The sequence below is a fragment of the Kryptolebias marmoratus genome, linkage group LG17 (genome assembly GCF_001649575.2).
Source record: "Kryptolebias marmoratus isolate JLee-2015 linkage group LG17, ASM164957v2, whole genome shotgun sequence".
Taxonomy (NCBI): domain Eukaryota; kingdom Metazoa; phylum Chordata; class Actinopteri; order Cyprinodontiformes; family Rivulidae; genus Kryptolebias; species Kryptolebias marmoratus.
This window is the reverse complement of record NC_051446.1, coordinates 9,176,354-9,191,143: the sequence shown is the minus strand read 5'-3', so window position 1 is coordinate 9,191,143 and position 14,790 is coordinate 9,176,354. Positions and strand designations below refer to the sequence as shown.

Genomic DNA, 14,790 nt, shown 5'->3' with positions numbered 1-14,790 from the left:
GTTCCTGGAAAACAGGAATTGTCTGGTTCCTGGAACACAGGAAACACACTGGGTTGAGCTAGACCCAGTGTCGTAGAAGTTACGTAAATGGTCAGAAGTATGCATAGTCATCATGCATTGATTTCTGTATAAATACGCCCTGTCTCAAAGATAATTTGGGATTTTGGGGCAAGCTGATCAAGAGTAAATGTGTCAATAAAATCCCCCGTGTATTGGCTGGAATCCAACGATTCCGACTGTTATTTCGGTGTGTGACATACCTGGCTTTTCACCCACACTGGCACAAACTGTCCAGCCTGGTTCTTTTTAAATACAATTTGTTCTGTCTTAGAATCCCATTTGCATAAGTGTTGATATTGTAAGTGTGTGGCTGTGGATCGCAATTAAGAACTTTGTATTTAAAAAGTTTTCAAACTACTTTTGTTAGAAAACTTGCCGTTCTTTCACCTTTTTGAGGGGGTGATCTTATTATGTAAAACGAATAAAATGCTGGAATCATTGTGCTCCACGTTCCCTTGGGAAAATACAATGGTTGTTTGTGTGCTTTTCTGTGTGTCTGTGCGAGTTTAAATCACCCTGGAAGACTATTAGATTAGAGAATGTCAGGAAGAATTAGAGCACGCTGTTAAACAATGAAACCGACAATAAATAAAAGTCAAAGAATGGACGGTGGAACAATTTGTTCACAAACAAATGCGAGTAGCAGGAGAGTAAGGGGTGTCGCTGAGACACACGGATGTTTTCAAGTGATTCAAATTGGCTGCCTACTTACAGAAAACTTCTAAATGAAATCATCTGAAAAAAAAAACATCCTTTGCATTAGACAGTATAAACATTTCTGGTGTTTACTGTGAGGGAACGCCAGCCAGAGGAGCGGATTAGCCGCAACACAAAGAAAATATATTGCCTGGGGAAATTAAGGAGCTTTGCACTCCTGAAGAAAACATTTCCAGGTCATTTAAAGGATCCAAATAAAAACCCAAAGAGTTGCTGAACTGTGAGGTCTGAAAGTGCTCGCACTCAGGCCAAACTTAAAGTACTTCAAATATTACCAATAGAAAATCCAGAGAGTGGAATGAAGCATATCAGTTTCTCAGGTTTAGTTTTTATGGGTCTCGTTTTATTTTGATTTTACTTTCTTGCGTTAGGCTATGTTCACACTGCAGGCGGATGCAACCCTTTCCAAATTTTTTGCCCCTATGTGACACACAGTGTTTTTTGTAACAGTGTGAATGTGACAAGTCTGATTTTTTTCATATCTGACTCAGGTCTTATTTGTGTGTGGTACTTGATCCGACTTTTACGTTGACTAAAATGATGGTCAAAGTCCCACCACTCCTGGCTCAGACTCTGCATCCACACAAAGGGTAGCAGCCACAGCTCCAAAAAAAAAAAAAAAAAAAACTCATTAATATTTACGCTCTTCTTCTTCTCTGTCTTCTTTTATCTTTTTACCATTTGGATGTACGATTGGACAGCAAATTCAGAATCAATACACACATGCTAACACTTGAAGCGGCCATATTTAATTTCGTAAGAATAACGTATGGAGTGTAATGTCATATCTTCTTCTGCGCATGTGGATCATTTTGGAAATTGGAGACCGATGGAGGTCACATTTAAAATGTAATGTGAACGACCACGCAAAAAATAAAAAATAAAAATCGGATTTCAGAATTAAGACCTGCAGTGAACATAGCCTTAGTTTTATTATGAAGTGTTTGATTTTTTAAAAAAAGTCATAAAAATCACAGATTAAGATACATAGCTGTAGAGAAACCCTACAACATGTCAGAGCATATGGAATGATGGCATGAAGCACAACAGGGAAGTGGTGGTACTGTCTGTTGAGCGAGAAGAATCAAAATCAAAAATCAACTTTAAAATCCTCAAGGGGCAATTAGGTTCACAAGTGGCAGTAGAACATAAAGCATAAATAAACAAGACAGTCAGAAAACACATTTCAGTTACATATTATCATTAAAAGGCTGATAGCAGATGGAGTAAAAGACTTCTTGAACTGGTTTGTTTTGCTTTGTGGAAAAGTGGATCGTCGCCTTTGTTGAAGCATAATCAGCCCTTTCCTCAATGAATGACACAAGTCAGACAAAATGGATTTCGATTTTTTTTTAAAGCCCTGACAAGTCGCTGAAGTCCTGGAAGGAAGCTCCAGTGATCTGACGACACGTTTCACAGAAAGTGACCCATGCCAAAAGATAACGTAAAAATAGATTCGACAAAATAAAACCTTTTTTTACAAAAGCTGTATCAACATTAACACTTCAAAGCTTGGGATAAAAGTGCATACGTTAATAAGTCCTTTTAATGCATAACAATGTGGGGCTGGAAGCTCAGTTTACAAAAGGAATGTGTGAAGTGTGGAGCTGCTGATAGGAGAAATAAGTGAGTCAGAAATATCATTATACTTGGGCATATTTTATCGATATTGATCTAGATGCATTGATGTCACAAGCTAACCCACGATGCATCATAGGAACATCAGCCATACTGGCAGGGATGTAAAGGAAATGTTACCATAACTTTGTTCACCTTAAAAAAATAATACTAAAAAGTGGTTCTAAAAAGGATTAATAAATGAACAGAACATGGTAAAGAGTTACAGGCGAAGCTCATCACTTTATCTATATCTAAGCCATTGCTTTGGCTAGGTCTCCCAAGAACGATGCTGGTTGAACAAATTATAAATGAATAAAGGATTTTGGCTCAAAGTCTCCAAGTTAGAATCCTGCCTAGATTTAACAATAGAGTACCTTTGGTTAGTATCTGGTAGGCAGCTGTGGCTGATGAGAGCCATACATGACTGGGATGAGATGTAAAAAGATGATGGTTGTCTTTCAGACACTGTTGAAGAACACTTATATTAAATCTCAACTTGGGCTGGCTCCCTAGAAGCACTTGACCATGGAGTTTTCCACATACCATCTGGCAAACTCTAGTTGAGTTTTAATCAGTCCCTCCAGGATTTCGCAGGCATTTTTTGTGATTGTTGCGGGCTGAAATGTCTGATTTCGCGGGGCATTTTCCTAAAAGTTGCGATTTTTTTTTATACTAAAATCAATAAAAAACAATAACTTTTAATATATAAACCAAAAATACTTACTAGTTTTGTAAGATAATNTACNAACAAACATTGACATTCTCAAAAGGTGCTTTATTTGAGAACTTTGATAGCTTATAAACTGACATTCATGACCATTTCTGGATTGTCCCTCGTCTGCAGCTCTCCTCATGTTTTGCAGACACAAAGTGTTTGTCGATGGATGACTTGCGTTTATGTTCGATGATTACACTGCAGGACGTGCAAAACAGCTTCCCCCCACTCTTGTGCAGCTGGGTAGGAAACTGGTTTGCGCGGTCCTTTGCTGAAATCTTTGTGGGCAAATGTGAAGCATTAGCGCACATTTTGGCTTTGGTCGCTGCTCCTGCATGCTCCCGGCATTCTGATGTTAACAGGATGTGACGTTATGCGTCTTCTTCGTGAGTTATTTGGGGTCATTTTGTATTCCACACAACACAAACGCACAAAGAAGACACTAGACCGCAGAAACTGTGGCGTATCACTTTAGAAACAATAAATATTGGGTTAAAGTCGCGGTGTTTTGGGCAAAGTTGCGATTTCGCGGGGTTTGCTTGATTTTGCGTTAATAGTTGAGATCACAACATCGCGAAATCCTGGAGGGTCTGTTTAATATGGATTTTCTTTGCTACCCTCCAATAAAGATCAGACTGGTGAAGTACCCATGCAGCAGTTCTGGTAGCACAGTCTCTCCCATCTGACCTTCTGAGCGCTCCTTCAGAGAGCTCACCGGTGTCTTGGTGGTCTCTCTCTCCATTCTCCTTCTTCACAGTCACTCAGTTTGTGAGGACATCCTGCTCTTGGTAGATTTACACACGTCCTATATTCCTTCCATTTCTTGATGATGGATTTAACGGAGCTCCTGGGGATGTTCAGGGCCTTGAAAATTCTTTGGTATCCACCCTCTGACTTGTACTTGTCTTGATCAATCTTACCTACAAGGCCAATCTTGAAGGTCACAAAGTGATCATTGTTGTCTATATTTTTCCACAGAATCAGCTGAAAAGCTAGAGGTTATTGCTGTAGTTAATTATTTCTATTAAGCTGAAATATTCAAAGAAATATTGATATTACTATGTTGTTATGCATGTGTTTGCACTGACTTGAAGTGGCTTTGTGTCCACTGAAGTGTGCAGCACCCATGCAAAAGTCCCTACATGAGTATCCTATTCGATCAAAAAGCTGTAGAATGTGTAAAATACAAGCAGAATGAATAATAAAACATAAATAATTCAATATGGTAAATAATAAATCAGACCATGTTCTCTTTAAAGTGTGATTTATTTGTAATGACTCATGTTTATCGTGATACCCTTGATGGAAATAAGTGGCTCTAATCATGCATATATGCCAGATTTAATGTGCTTAATGTTGAGTATGAACAAAACTTTCAGTGTACACACGTAATGACTGACACCATCACATGCCAATCATTGAGAAAAGTGGGACAAATTTCCTCCACAATAATGGGAAAGTCTGATGTGATGTTATTCCCAACAGATGGCAGTTGTTACTGCTGCTAAATGAGGTTCTACGAGAAGTTGAATCATGAGGTGAACTTGTTTTTTGTTTAGTAATAATGACATGGTGGAATCTGTTCTGTTTCTGTACACTTGAGGTTAAATTTGAATAATTTTAGGACCCGGTAAACCAAGATCATTTTAACTACGTCCTGAAAAACCCTGGACTAGTGTGCACACTGTTTAAATCTCAAAACTTTGCTAAATTTGGCAAATAAACACAAGTTAAAAGTGGTAGTAAGTGAGGAGCTGTTTGGGAGCCAAAAGAGCCAACTGTTTTTGATGAGCTGAGTTAAATGATGCACATCCCCACAAAAAAAAACAAAATTCCCATCAGTACAGGCTAGATCTACTGTAGTGCTTATCTACAAAATATATATTTAAAAAAATACATGATAGTTTTTAAAAACAAGGTTGTTTTCTGTTGGTTTTTCCACCAGAGACAAAATAGCTTAGTTGTTGGGCAGAATGGTCTGTCCCACACCTTAGAGGGAATAGCTTACTGACAGATCAGTAATTTTGGGACAGGACACAGCTGACTCATTAAGCAGCAAGCATTTTCTACAGTGAAGGTGCAAGTGCAGCAATTTCTTAATGTATGTGAAAACACACCGTTTGCAATTTATCTCTACAACTTTCTATAAGCAGCAGACAAGGACCTTTTTTGAGAGGTGGAATGATGAGCTGAAGTCGAGGCTTTGTTGGCCTCTGCTCCACCACGGTTGAGTTGGAACTACTATGTTTTTCATTAGTTTTCTGTTCAGGACTTTTTGCCAGCTAGAGGGCGACTGAAATATTTAATATCTGCAGTGTGCGTCTGTGATCATATCTGAGCAGTTTCATTTAGTTCAAACAAGCTGAGATTCATTAGCCCCAAATAGTGCAGTTCATTTGAGCTGCTCTAAGATCTGTCCATCAGCGTCCTCGTCAAACCAGAGCCCCACATTTCGCAGCAAAGGACTTTTTTATATTCTTGTAGAAAATCCTTTGCTGTGTGGTGATTAACACATTTTCTAGGATGTGAAAAACTTGGACGCAATTATTTCCGCTTCACTGTAAATCTAATTATCTAATTAGAATCAAATTAATTAATTAGATTTAATTAATTTAATCTAATTAGACACCTCGACTTTTTTGCACAACAGACTTGACATTATCAGCTTTTTATTAAGAGGATTTTTTTTTTACTGAATTGACTATTTTTTATTGTGTTTATACTAGACCTGTTGTTCATCAGCTATCTGAATTCCTTAATATTTTGCATCTTGGCAAGTAGAACAGTAAAAAATTTGAAAAAGCTAAACATCAAACCATTATTGCACAGACAAGTAATGGGAGTTTCACATGTTTAAGTATTACTTTTTGACTCTGTACTACACCTAAAAGGTCTCAATGTGTTTTACAATCAAATGAAAGGTTGGTAATAATTTTGCTGTTGGTATTGACTGTCACTTACATCAACGTGGACCTACACCAGTACCCTTACAGGAAGAACCAGTCTGCATCTGACGCCATGTCATTGGCCATCTATCCAGCTCTCACTCAGTAAAGATTCTTATGTCACGATGCTCTTCCTGGACTTTCAGTCATCAATACAATCATCCCCCAGACTCTGGCCGACAAATTACTGCTGCTTGGACTAAGACGGTCTTTCTGTGACTGGATTTTGAATTCATTTGACACACTGGCTACAGACTGTGTCCTTAGGCCCCTGTTGTACTTACATAAAAAAGATTTGGTGGTTTGGTGTGAGGAGAATAACCTCTGTATTATTGTGAATACAAAGGAGCTGGTTGAGGATTTCAGGAGAAGCCACACTCCCTTCATATTTCTTGGTATCCACAGTTCCAGAGACTTGGTGTGATCCACTAACATCTCCAACACCATTAAAAATGCCTACCGACACCTACATTTTCTCAGGAGACTGAGGGCGGTAAAAACTGCTCCAAGGGTCACACGCAGCAGCCTCCTTTTCATTGAGAATATCTACATCAGCAGGTTCAGGAGCAGTGAGACCTGCATTATGGGGGACCCCACCCACTCAGCCTATGGGCTCTTTGACCCTCCTTCCCTGGGTCGGAGGCTGTAGGGCCTTAAGGCCAGAACAACAAGGCTCAACACAGCTTCTACTGCAAGGCTGTCACATTTGTAAACCCCATGCATCACTGAACTCCACTGAGTCTGCTTCGCCTGATATGTTCCCTTGATTTTACAGTGTGATGATGTATTTTTATTACTGTATACAGTAATTTCGGTATATTTACTAGTTCTGGACATGTATTTCCTATCCAACTGTTTATGTGTTTTATTGATTTTTTTATATAATTGTTATTAGATGCCTCTGGTCTGAAAAAGAGTTTCATTTTCATGTGGAAACAAAAATGACAATAAAGGAACTTTGAACCTCCTCACTATGCAATGACTTCTTCATCATCAGCTAAACACTAAGTACTACTCTTTAACCCGTGTCTCCATTCCATTTTGGCTTTTAACAAACATTCATGCATCAATAATTCCTACTTAATGATGTCAACTTTAGAGACTCAACTGTGATAAGTGCACAACGCCAACGATATGCTAATTATGGCACAGTAAAATCTGAGGCCAAAGCCTAAATTTGCTGCAAGAGTGAAACACATAAACACACACACAGCACGGTCACAGGACACACAGTGAACCAACAGTGACCAGTCAATGTATCGATCGCTCCCATAGGCTCACAATTAATTAGCTGAAAAATCACAAGGCTTTAGTGTCTCTAAGGATAAACACTCGGGAAAGATCTTAGATAGGTATCTGTGTTCCCAGATACATTAGCCAAACACATTGACACTGTCTATATTGTTTAACCAACTTGCAAGGGACGATCAATATAAACGCTTTTCTTTTGTGTGACATGCAATTAAAAGTTAGTAGGTCAAAACTAATGTTACAAGATGCCATTTCAGGTTTTTGACTGGTGGTCCAGGCACACAGAAGAGCTAACATCTTTCTAGCATTTACCTTTTTACTTTTCATATATGTGTAAAAATGTGATCACGGTTTACAATCTCATAAACAGCAATACACACAAAATTTACATCACAAAACCAAGCAACAAAGGTTCTATGATGAAGGGTTGGCCAAAGATGAGCGGAGAAAAGAGCTCTAAATCAGTACAACTCATCAAGACCCAAACAGTGAAACTAATGCAGGTGTTACAAAAGTAACAAATTTAAATTAAAAAAAGATAAATTATAAAGCATTGTGTTTACGAGGGTGTTTGACCTATTTAAAGCCACTTCAACGGTTTCAGTCTGTAAACAAGCACAATTTTTTTAATTTACAGACACATTAACAATCAATATGAGAACAATATTCCGCAGACTTTGTTTATTAATTTATTTCTTTGAATGCAAGGCTGCATTTACACCCGATAGTCCGGTAGACTCGGTTTCATTGGGGACCAAAATTGCAACATTTTTTTTTACATTTTCTGCTGCTGTGGTACCACAGACAAATCAGAAATCCTAAAACCGCTAAAATTTGACGCCACTCCATTTTTGTTTACTTTTCCAGAGGAAGGAAGTCGCGCTCAGTGACTTCTTCACAGGTTTTCATGTTGTTTCCTTCAGTAGTTCAGCGCCACCACAGGCGAGGAGGGGAACAGATTCAGGTTGCTCAAAGGGTTTGGCTCAATTGACTCAGGGAAGTGTGAATTAGAACCACAGCAGCTGAAAATGGAACAAATGTTGCAGTTTTGGTCCCCAATCGAACCGAGTCTACCGGACTGTCGGGTGTGAATATAACCCAAGATTTTGAATGGTTTTCTTTACCAGTCTTTATGACTTTGCAATGAGTAGCTTTAATCTGTGTTGCCACTTAAAGAGAGTCAGCAGAGTAGTTGCTGAGCATACTGCTTGTCCTAGTAAAGCTACAGTACCTTCCTTTAGTAGAAACATGTTGTAGTAAAGCCGTTTTCACATCTTTTTCGTCTTTTCTTTGCTGAACCCTAAATAATGGTTGTAAACAATAGCTACAGTTATCATAACATGAGTGTCTTAAATATTGACTTTGATTTGTTCAATTTAAACACAATGCTAATCACCTTTTCTATGGCGTTTTAAATGTTAGTTAGGCTCTATGCCAAATGTTGATCAGCATCCTGAGACCAATGGTTTTTTGTTTTTTTTTTGGTATATGCAAATTACCTCTTTATTAGGCATGAAAATACATAAATTTGTGTTATTTTATGTAAAATAAGCCATAGTTGTTTAAGTTTTAATCAAAATGCTCTGATTTGTTTTATAATTATAATGCAGCCAATTGTTAGGAGCATAAAGATTCACACCCCTAACCCTTGCCCCTCAATACGGATCCTTTGGACTTCTGAAAGATGACTGAACAGAAAAATCCCCAACTAGCAAAATTAGGAAAGGCCTATTTGTGTGTACAGCTGAAAAATGGTCAAACAATTGGCAATTGAAATGCTTATTTCTTCTATTTTTGTTCATGTATGCAGTGTTTACTTCTTGTACTACTCCTCCTAATAATAATTATGTAGTGTAGTGGTGTCTTTTTCTCAGTAGCAACTAGTAACGGGCATATTCTGGGATTTTTTTTGTTGCACATCTGTGTTGAACATGAAATACCCAGTGCCACAAATAACCCGACATCCTGTTGAATGCCTCAAATAGCATCTGTAATTATGCCCTTAAAAAGGTGTGGAGAACATGTCTTGGCTTTTTCATTTGATTTAATGTCTGCATGTGTGCAAGGGTACAGATACCTAAATAAGTCGGTGGTTTTCAAGCAGCAGCTCGCTGAGGTTAACCGAGTCCCCCCCCCGGGTGGATAAACTGAAATCCCTATTGGCTGACATGCTTTTACTCTCCGTTTTTTTATCTGCCTTTCCCAAACACCCTTTCTCTTCATTATACATCTCCTCTTTAGCCATGTCCAAACCATTTCTTCTCCCTGAGCCTCCACCACATTTTTCCTTAGGCTCCATACACTTAGAATATTTTCATTTCATCATTCCTCTGCTTCTTCTTATCAACCATTTCACAGCTGGATGACAACACTTGTTCCTCTACTCACCTGGTGTTTAGAATAAGTACCTTATTGACATTTTCTTTCTGATGACAGAGTCCTGATTGTCCTCCTGATGTTATAATTACATTGTATCCTTAGTGCCACTTCAGGAGAGCCATAAATATGTCAGCAAAGTCATCAGCCATTCAGCTCTGACGATGAGACTCTCAGCAACTGACTCACCTGCCTAGCATGCCGCTAGCATGTTTATGAGTGAGATCTAAGTGCGTTTCAACAGAAAGATGCATAAAAAGATGCTCTATTTACAGCTTTGTGTTGAACCTTTAGTACCAAAAAAATACCATGGAAACAAGTAAAAACACAGAGGCCAGGTTTCACCAAAATATAAAATAAAAACAGCCCGTTGGCACCAAATTAAATTAAATTTCAAAGATAATCTCAATACTTGCGATTAAAGTAGAATTCCAGCCTTGATCTTAAATAAGACCATAAATAAAAATGTCATCATAAAACTGCTGATCACAAATTGGCTTACATTTGTTGTTTTTTCAGTAATATTGAGAAACCACCGTATTTATGCTCAAAAACATCACATCGTCAGAATCTCATAGCAGCCCATGCCTAACTGAGAATAAGGAAATTGTCCTGCGTCTCTGTCAGCTTCTTTCTTATTTAGCAAGGATGTTTAACCCAATTTAAAAATCAGATAAGTCTCACTTTGCTGAAACAAGATAACCGCCAAGAACGCAAGTGAGACGCACTTATTTATTATAAAATGATCTCCGGCAAACTTCCTTAATTGTTCCATCCTAGGATAGTATCAAGTCTACAGGATGTTTTCACTGCTGTTCACGTAAAAGATAGGCAGTTTGTGTTTTAATGGCACATAAAAAAACACGAGTGAACAAAGAGAAAAGAGAAAAGCTTTTTGCTGATTTGCTGTTGATTAAAAGCGGCAAAGGAGCTCAGCTAGAGACAGAAACATGAAGGCAGTGTGATGAGATGGAAAAGTAGCAATGAAGGACAAAGAAAAAGAGAAAAAGGGACAACGTGAAGAGAAACACCACGGGACCGCTTTCTGTCAAGTACAATAAAGACTAAATAAAGCTGTCGGAAAGTGGAAGAAGCCTCGGGAGTTGTTTTCCATACTGAGCAGATTCACTCGTCTTTCAAACATTCGGGAACCACAAGGTTTTCAGAAGGATGTCGCCCTAAGTTCATATCACTCTCCGTGAAAGGAAATAGAAGTTTTTGCACTGCTCTGAAAACCCACTATGACCAGCGTACCCGTTTAACACAAACCATGAGTTTGAGTTTTCAGGGGCTGCAAGAATGGGCACAGCTCATATTTTCTTTGTGGCATCTCATATGCAGACCCTGAAACTGGCGGCAAAAACCTAACAGACAAAGAAAGAGGAGCCTGGTGAGTGGCTAATCCTGCTGTTTATCGTTTACACATTTTGAACACGTCCTTTTCTTTCTTTCTTTATTTCGTTTAGCTATCTTAGTAATTCTTATGTTGGCTGTTTAGCGGGCCTTTTGGTACTATTAGTCATGTTGTACCCCTAGCTTAGCATCGTCACGTTTCAGTTTATGTTAGCTTATTTAGCCTTCCTGCACATTTAGTTTAGTTTATCTTAGCTCATATTTAAGCTGGACATCACAGCTAATCGAACTCAGCAGACATATAAATGGCTGTAGCTCATTTAATTTTACATTTATTGAACAAAAATTGGATGTGGTAATAGCCGAAGGTCAGCCTCAGCACCTACTTGGAATGCTAAAAGATCACACGAAATATACGTTACTTAAAAGTTCAGCGTGCAAGGAATGCTGGTTTCGACTTTTTCAGACTTTCTACCATTCAGATTAAGTGCAGAAATGTCAGCACATTCCTAATTGCCTGCAAGACTATTTTATTCTAACAAAGCTAAAGGTTGGAGAGTTTTATGTAGACTTAAAACTGATGTTTAAACCTGGACTAAAACAACACTTATTAACCGGCGTTATGAAATTCTAACAAATTTTTTTTGTTAATTATTTCAAAGTGTCAACTTAAAAAAAAAACATCTAAATTTGTCCCCAATCTCCCCAGATCTGTTTGGCTCCAAAGCCATTTAAAGAAACTGCCTGCTTTTTGCACAGGCGTCTACAAAATATCAATTCACCAACAGACCCGTCTATATTTAGTACTCGAGTAGCCGTAAAGAGAAACTGCTTTGACAGAGATAGATGTCTGCTGTTATGTCCGTTCCTCTGGGTACCAGGAGGGAGGTAAAACCTAATCTCTTACATCTTCACTGTACAGCAGTCGGTGCTGGTGATTACCCACCGAGGGAGGATTATGCCCACTTTGCTGAACATTTTAGTGCACTCAAACCCCCTTCAGAGGTTCAGCTGAGACACAGCAGGTCAAGAGTTGCTGCGTTTGAGGCTGAAGCAGGGGGGTGGGGAAAAAAGCAAGTCAGGATATAAATAAGGCGATTTAGCTTTTAATAGCTGATTAGTCGGCTCTTCATTCACTGGAGATGCAAACAGGAAGGAATCATTAAAAAGCTCCAAAAGAGAATGTCAATCTGACCCTTTTGTGATGACTGATTCAAAGTAAATTACCTTGAGATGCCAGAGTTGCATGAGAGGGTGTGTGACTCATTGTTGTGAATCAGTAGAAATAGTTTTAACAAGAAAAACCTTCAGGAATTTAAAAACCAGTATTCATTGAAGGAATGCACGTCACACGCACGTTGCATGCTAACGTTTTGAATAAAGATCTCCCACGATCTGTCAGAGCTCAGTATTTGTGTTGGGGATGACCCTCAGCTCCTACTACCCCAAATTTTATCTCAGTATTTGTAAAAAAAAAAAAAACTGACACAAGTATAACAATTTTTGTGTTTGCTAAGGTGAAGCTGTAACACCCTTTCAGAATCATATTAATCCCAATATTAATTGGTTGTAGATGCACAACCAAAGATCACTTTCTAGGAGTTTCATTGAAGTTAGATATTTTGCTAACAGAGATGACTAACAGTTAATCTCAAAGTTTTAAACACAGATTTTGTGCGATCTGTAAGCGCTCAAAGTATGTGATGGGGTTGACTCTCAGCTACTAACACGCCAAATTTCAGCTCATTCTGTTTAGGATTGACTAAATTATAGCCAACTTTCTGTTTGCTATGGTTGATTAGCTGTGGCAGCCATCTTGAATCAAGTTGACTCTAAATGTTAATCAGTTGTAAATATGAATTAAATAATTACTTTCCAAGTGTTTCATTACAAAACATCCATTGGTTCATAAGATTTTTTTGCTAACAGACAGACAAATGAATGCACAGATACAGGCAATTACATTATCTCCTGCTTTACGTGGTGGCTGGCATTAATAAATCACACACAACTGTAGTGGACTAGGAAAAAAAAAGAGAAAGAAAACATCTTATTTCTAGAGATTTATGCAAGAACTTATCATGTCTGGGAAAAGGTCAGTCAGTCACGTGAGTTTACAACCTGCCGGTTCAGACTAGAAATATCTAATGAGCTGCCTCTTAATATTTGCCTAGTCTGACAGGTTAATTCTGTCCTTCCTGATGTGCATCAAATCTTCTTTAAAACAGACAAAAAAATAAACCATCTTGAGCGAGATTAGAAACCTTTCTGAACCTTAAAGGAAAGCTTTTAAAGCTTTCATTCACTTTTCCTTTGTTAACATTTGGAAACTGCAAAGAAAAGAAAAACGGCAACAGACAGCCGGATACGAGTACCTGCTCGTGGTTCCACAGTTCGATTGCCATTTTGGTCCATGAATACAAATCTTCCCCCGGTGAAGTCGGAGCCGTAGTCGGTCAGGTAGAGGAGAGAGGTGTAGTCAAACGATCCATAAGTCACCTGGCAGACAGTGAGAGGACAAAAAAAAAAACAACCACATGAGTGATGAACCGAAGCCTCCCAGGAAGCTGTGACAGGCTTTGTTACAAAACCAAACTGGCCTGTAGGAGCAGAAAGCGTCAACTCTGTGTACAAAACGGACATGAGTCACAATCATGGAATGGTCCTTACATTTGTCATTCTGGCTGTCTCCGTTTTGTTTTCAGACAATGAAAGGTTAACTGTAAACTAAAGACATTCTGCACATCCATGTAGCATCACAAAGCAGATATCACAAGGCCGTTTAACCAATATACTGTCTATTCTCTGCTGTACAGTTCTAAATTTCACCAGATTTTAGAAAATGAACATTATGTTGTACCAATTAGTACATAAAAATTAGGCCTTTAAAGAAATGCATATCGCCTTATCGACACAACACACAATTTGGTTTTTTTTTTGTTTTGTTTTGTTTTTTTACCTACGATTCCCAGTTGGACAAAGTCAGCACAAGTTGGGGACAGTCGGCATGGTTAGCTGGCACAAACAGGACGTGCTCAACCTCAGTCGCAGTCGAGCATGTTTGAATTTCTGGAGCCAAATCTGGGCGCAGCCAGGCACCGCATTGGTTTCCGGCACAACTACAAATACGTGATGCCAACAACCAATGAAAAAGAGAGGGATGGAGACAGAAAATGGCTTCAGAGGAGCAGATAGCTGCACAGATGACAGCAGCAGAGAGACGATGGTCGTCCATGTTTGTTTACCCTTTAAAATGCCACCCTTGCAAGAGTTTGATGTGTTCAGTTGGCTTTAGTTGGTGCCACAAATCATGTAGTCAGGGATTCCTCATTGGGAACAGTTGTTTAACCCTCCCATGGCTGTCGGGTTAAATGGGCCCAAAATAACAAGGGCTTCGCTACCCCTCTTCAGTTACGAGGGCTTCAGGTGAGCCCAGTCTTACATTTGTCATACAAAAGTCTGCTAAAAACCAGTCTGTTAGAGCATACTCCAAGTCTTTGCTGTAGTGTATCCCCAGCTTATATCTTATGATGCGAAGGGATGAAGTTATAGTTATTTTGGTAGGTAGGTAGGTACATTTATTTATATAGCACTTTTCAGCACGAGGCGACTCAAAGTGCTTTACAACACAAGAACAAAATTACAGACAGAGTTACAGAACATGACAAGATAACTAAGCTAAAACACGACAATGCTAACAAAGGTACAGGACAACCAAACTACTAAAACATGACATTACTAAACCAAGGCACG

At 38.7% G+C, this 14,790-nt stretch overlaps 1 protein-coding gene across 1 annotated transcript in view; it reads right to left on the bottom strand.

The window, feature by feature from the left end:
- The window catches only part of uts2r2 (urotensin-2 receptor 2), a 54,815-nt gene that overhangs the window by 19,477 nt on the left and 20,548 nt on the right, over positions 1 to 14,790 (bottom strand). The window contains exon 8 of the mRNA XM_017416079.3: positions 13,413 to 13,536. Within this exon, the coding sequence (XP_017271568.1) occupies positions 13,413 to 13,536 (124 nt within the window). The remainder of the gene's footprint in view (positions 1 to 13,412; positions 13,537 to 14,790) is intronic.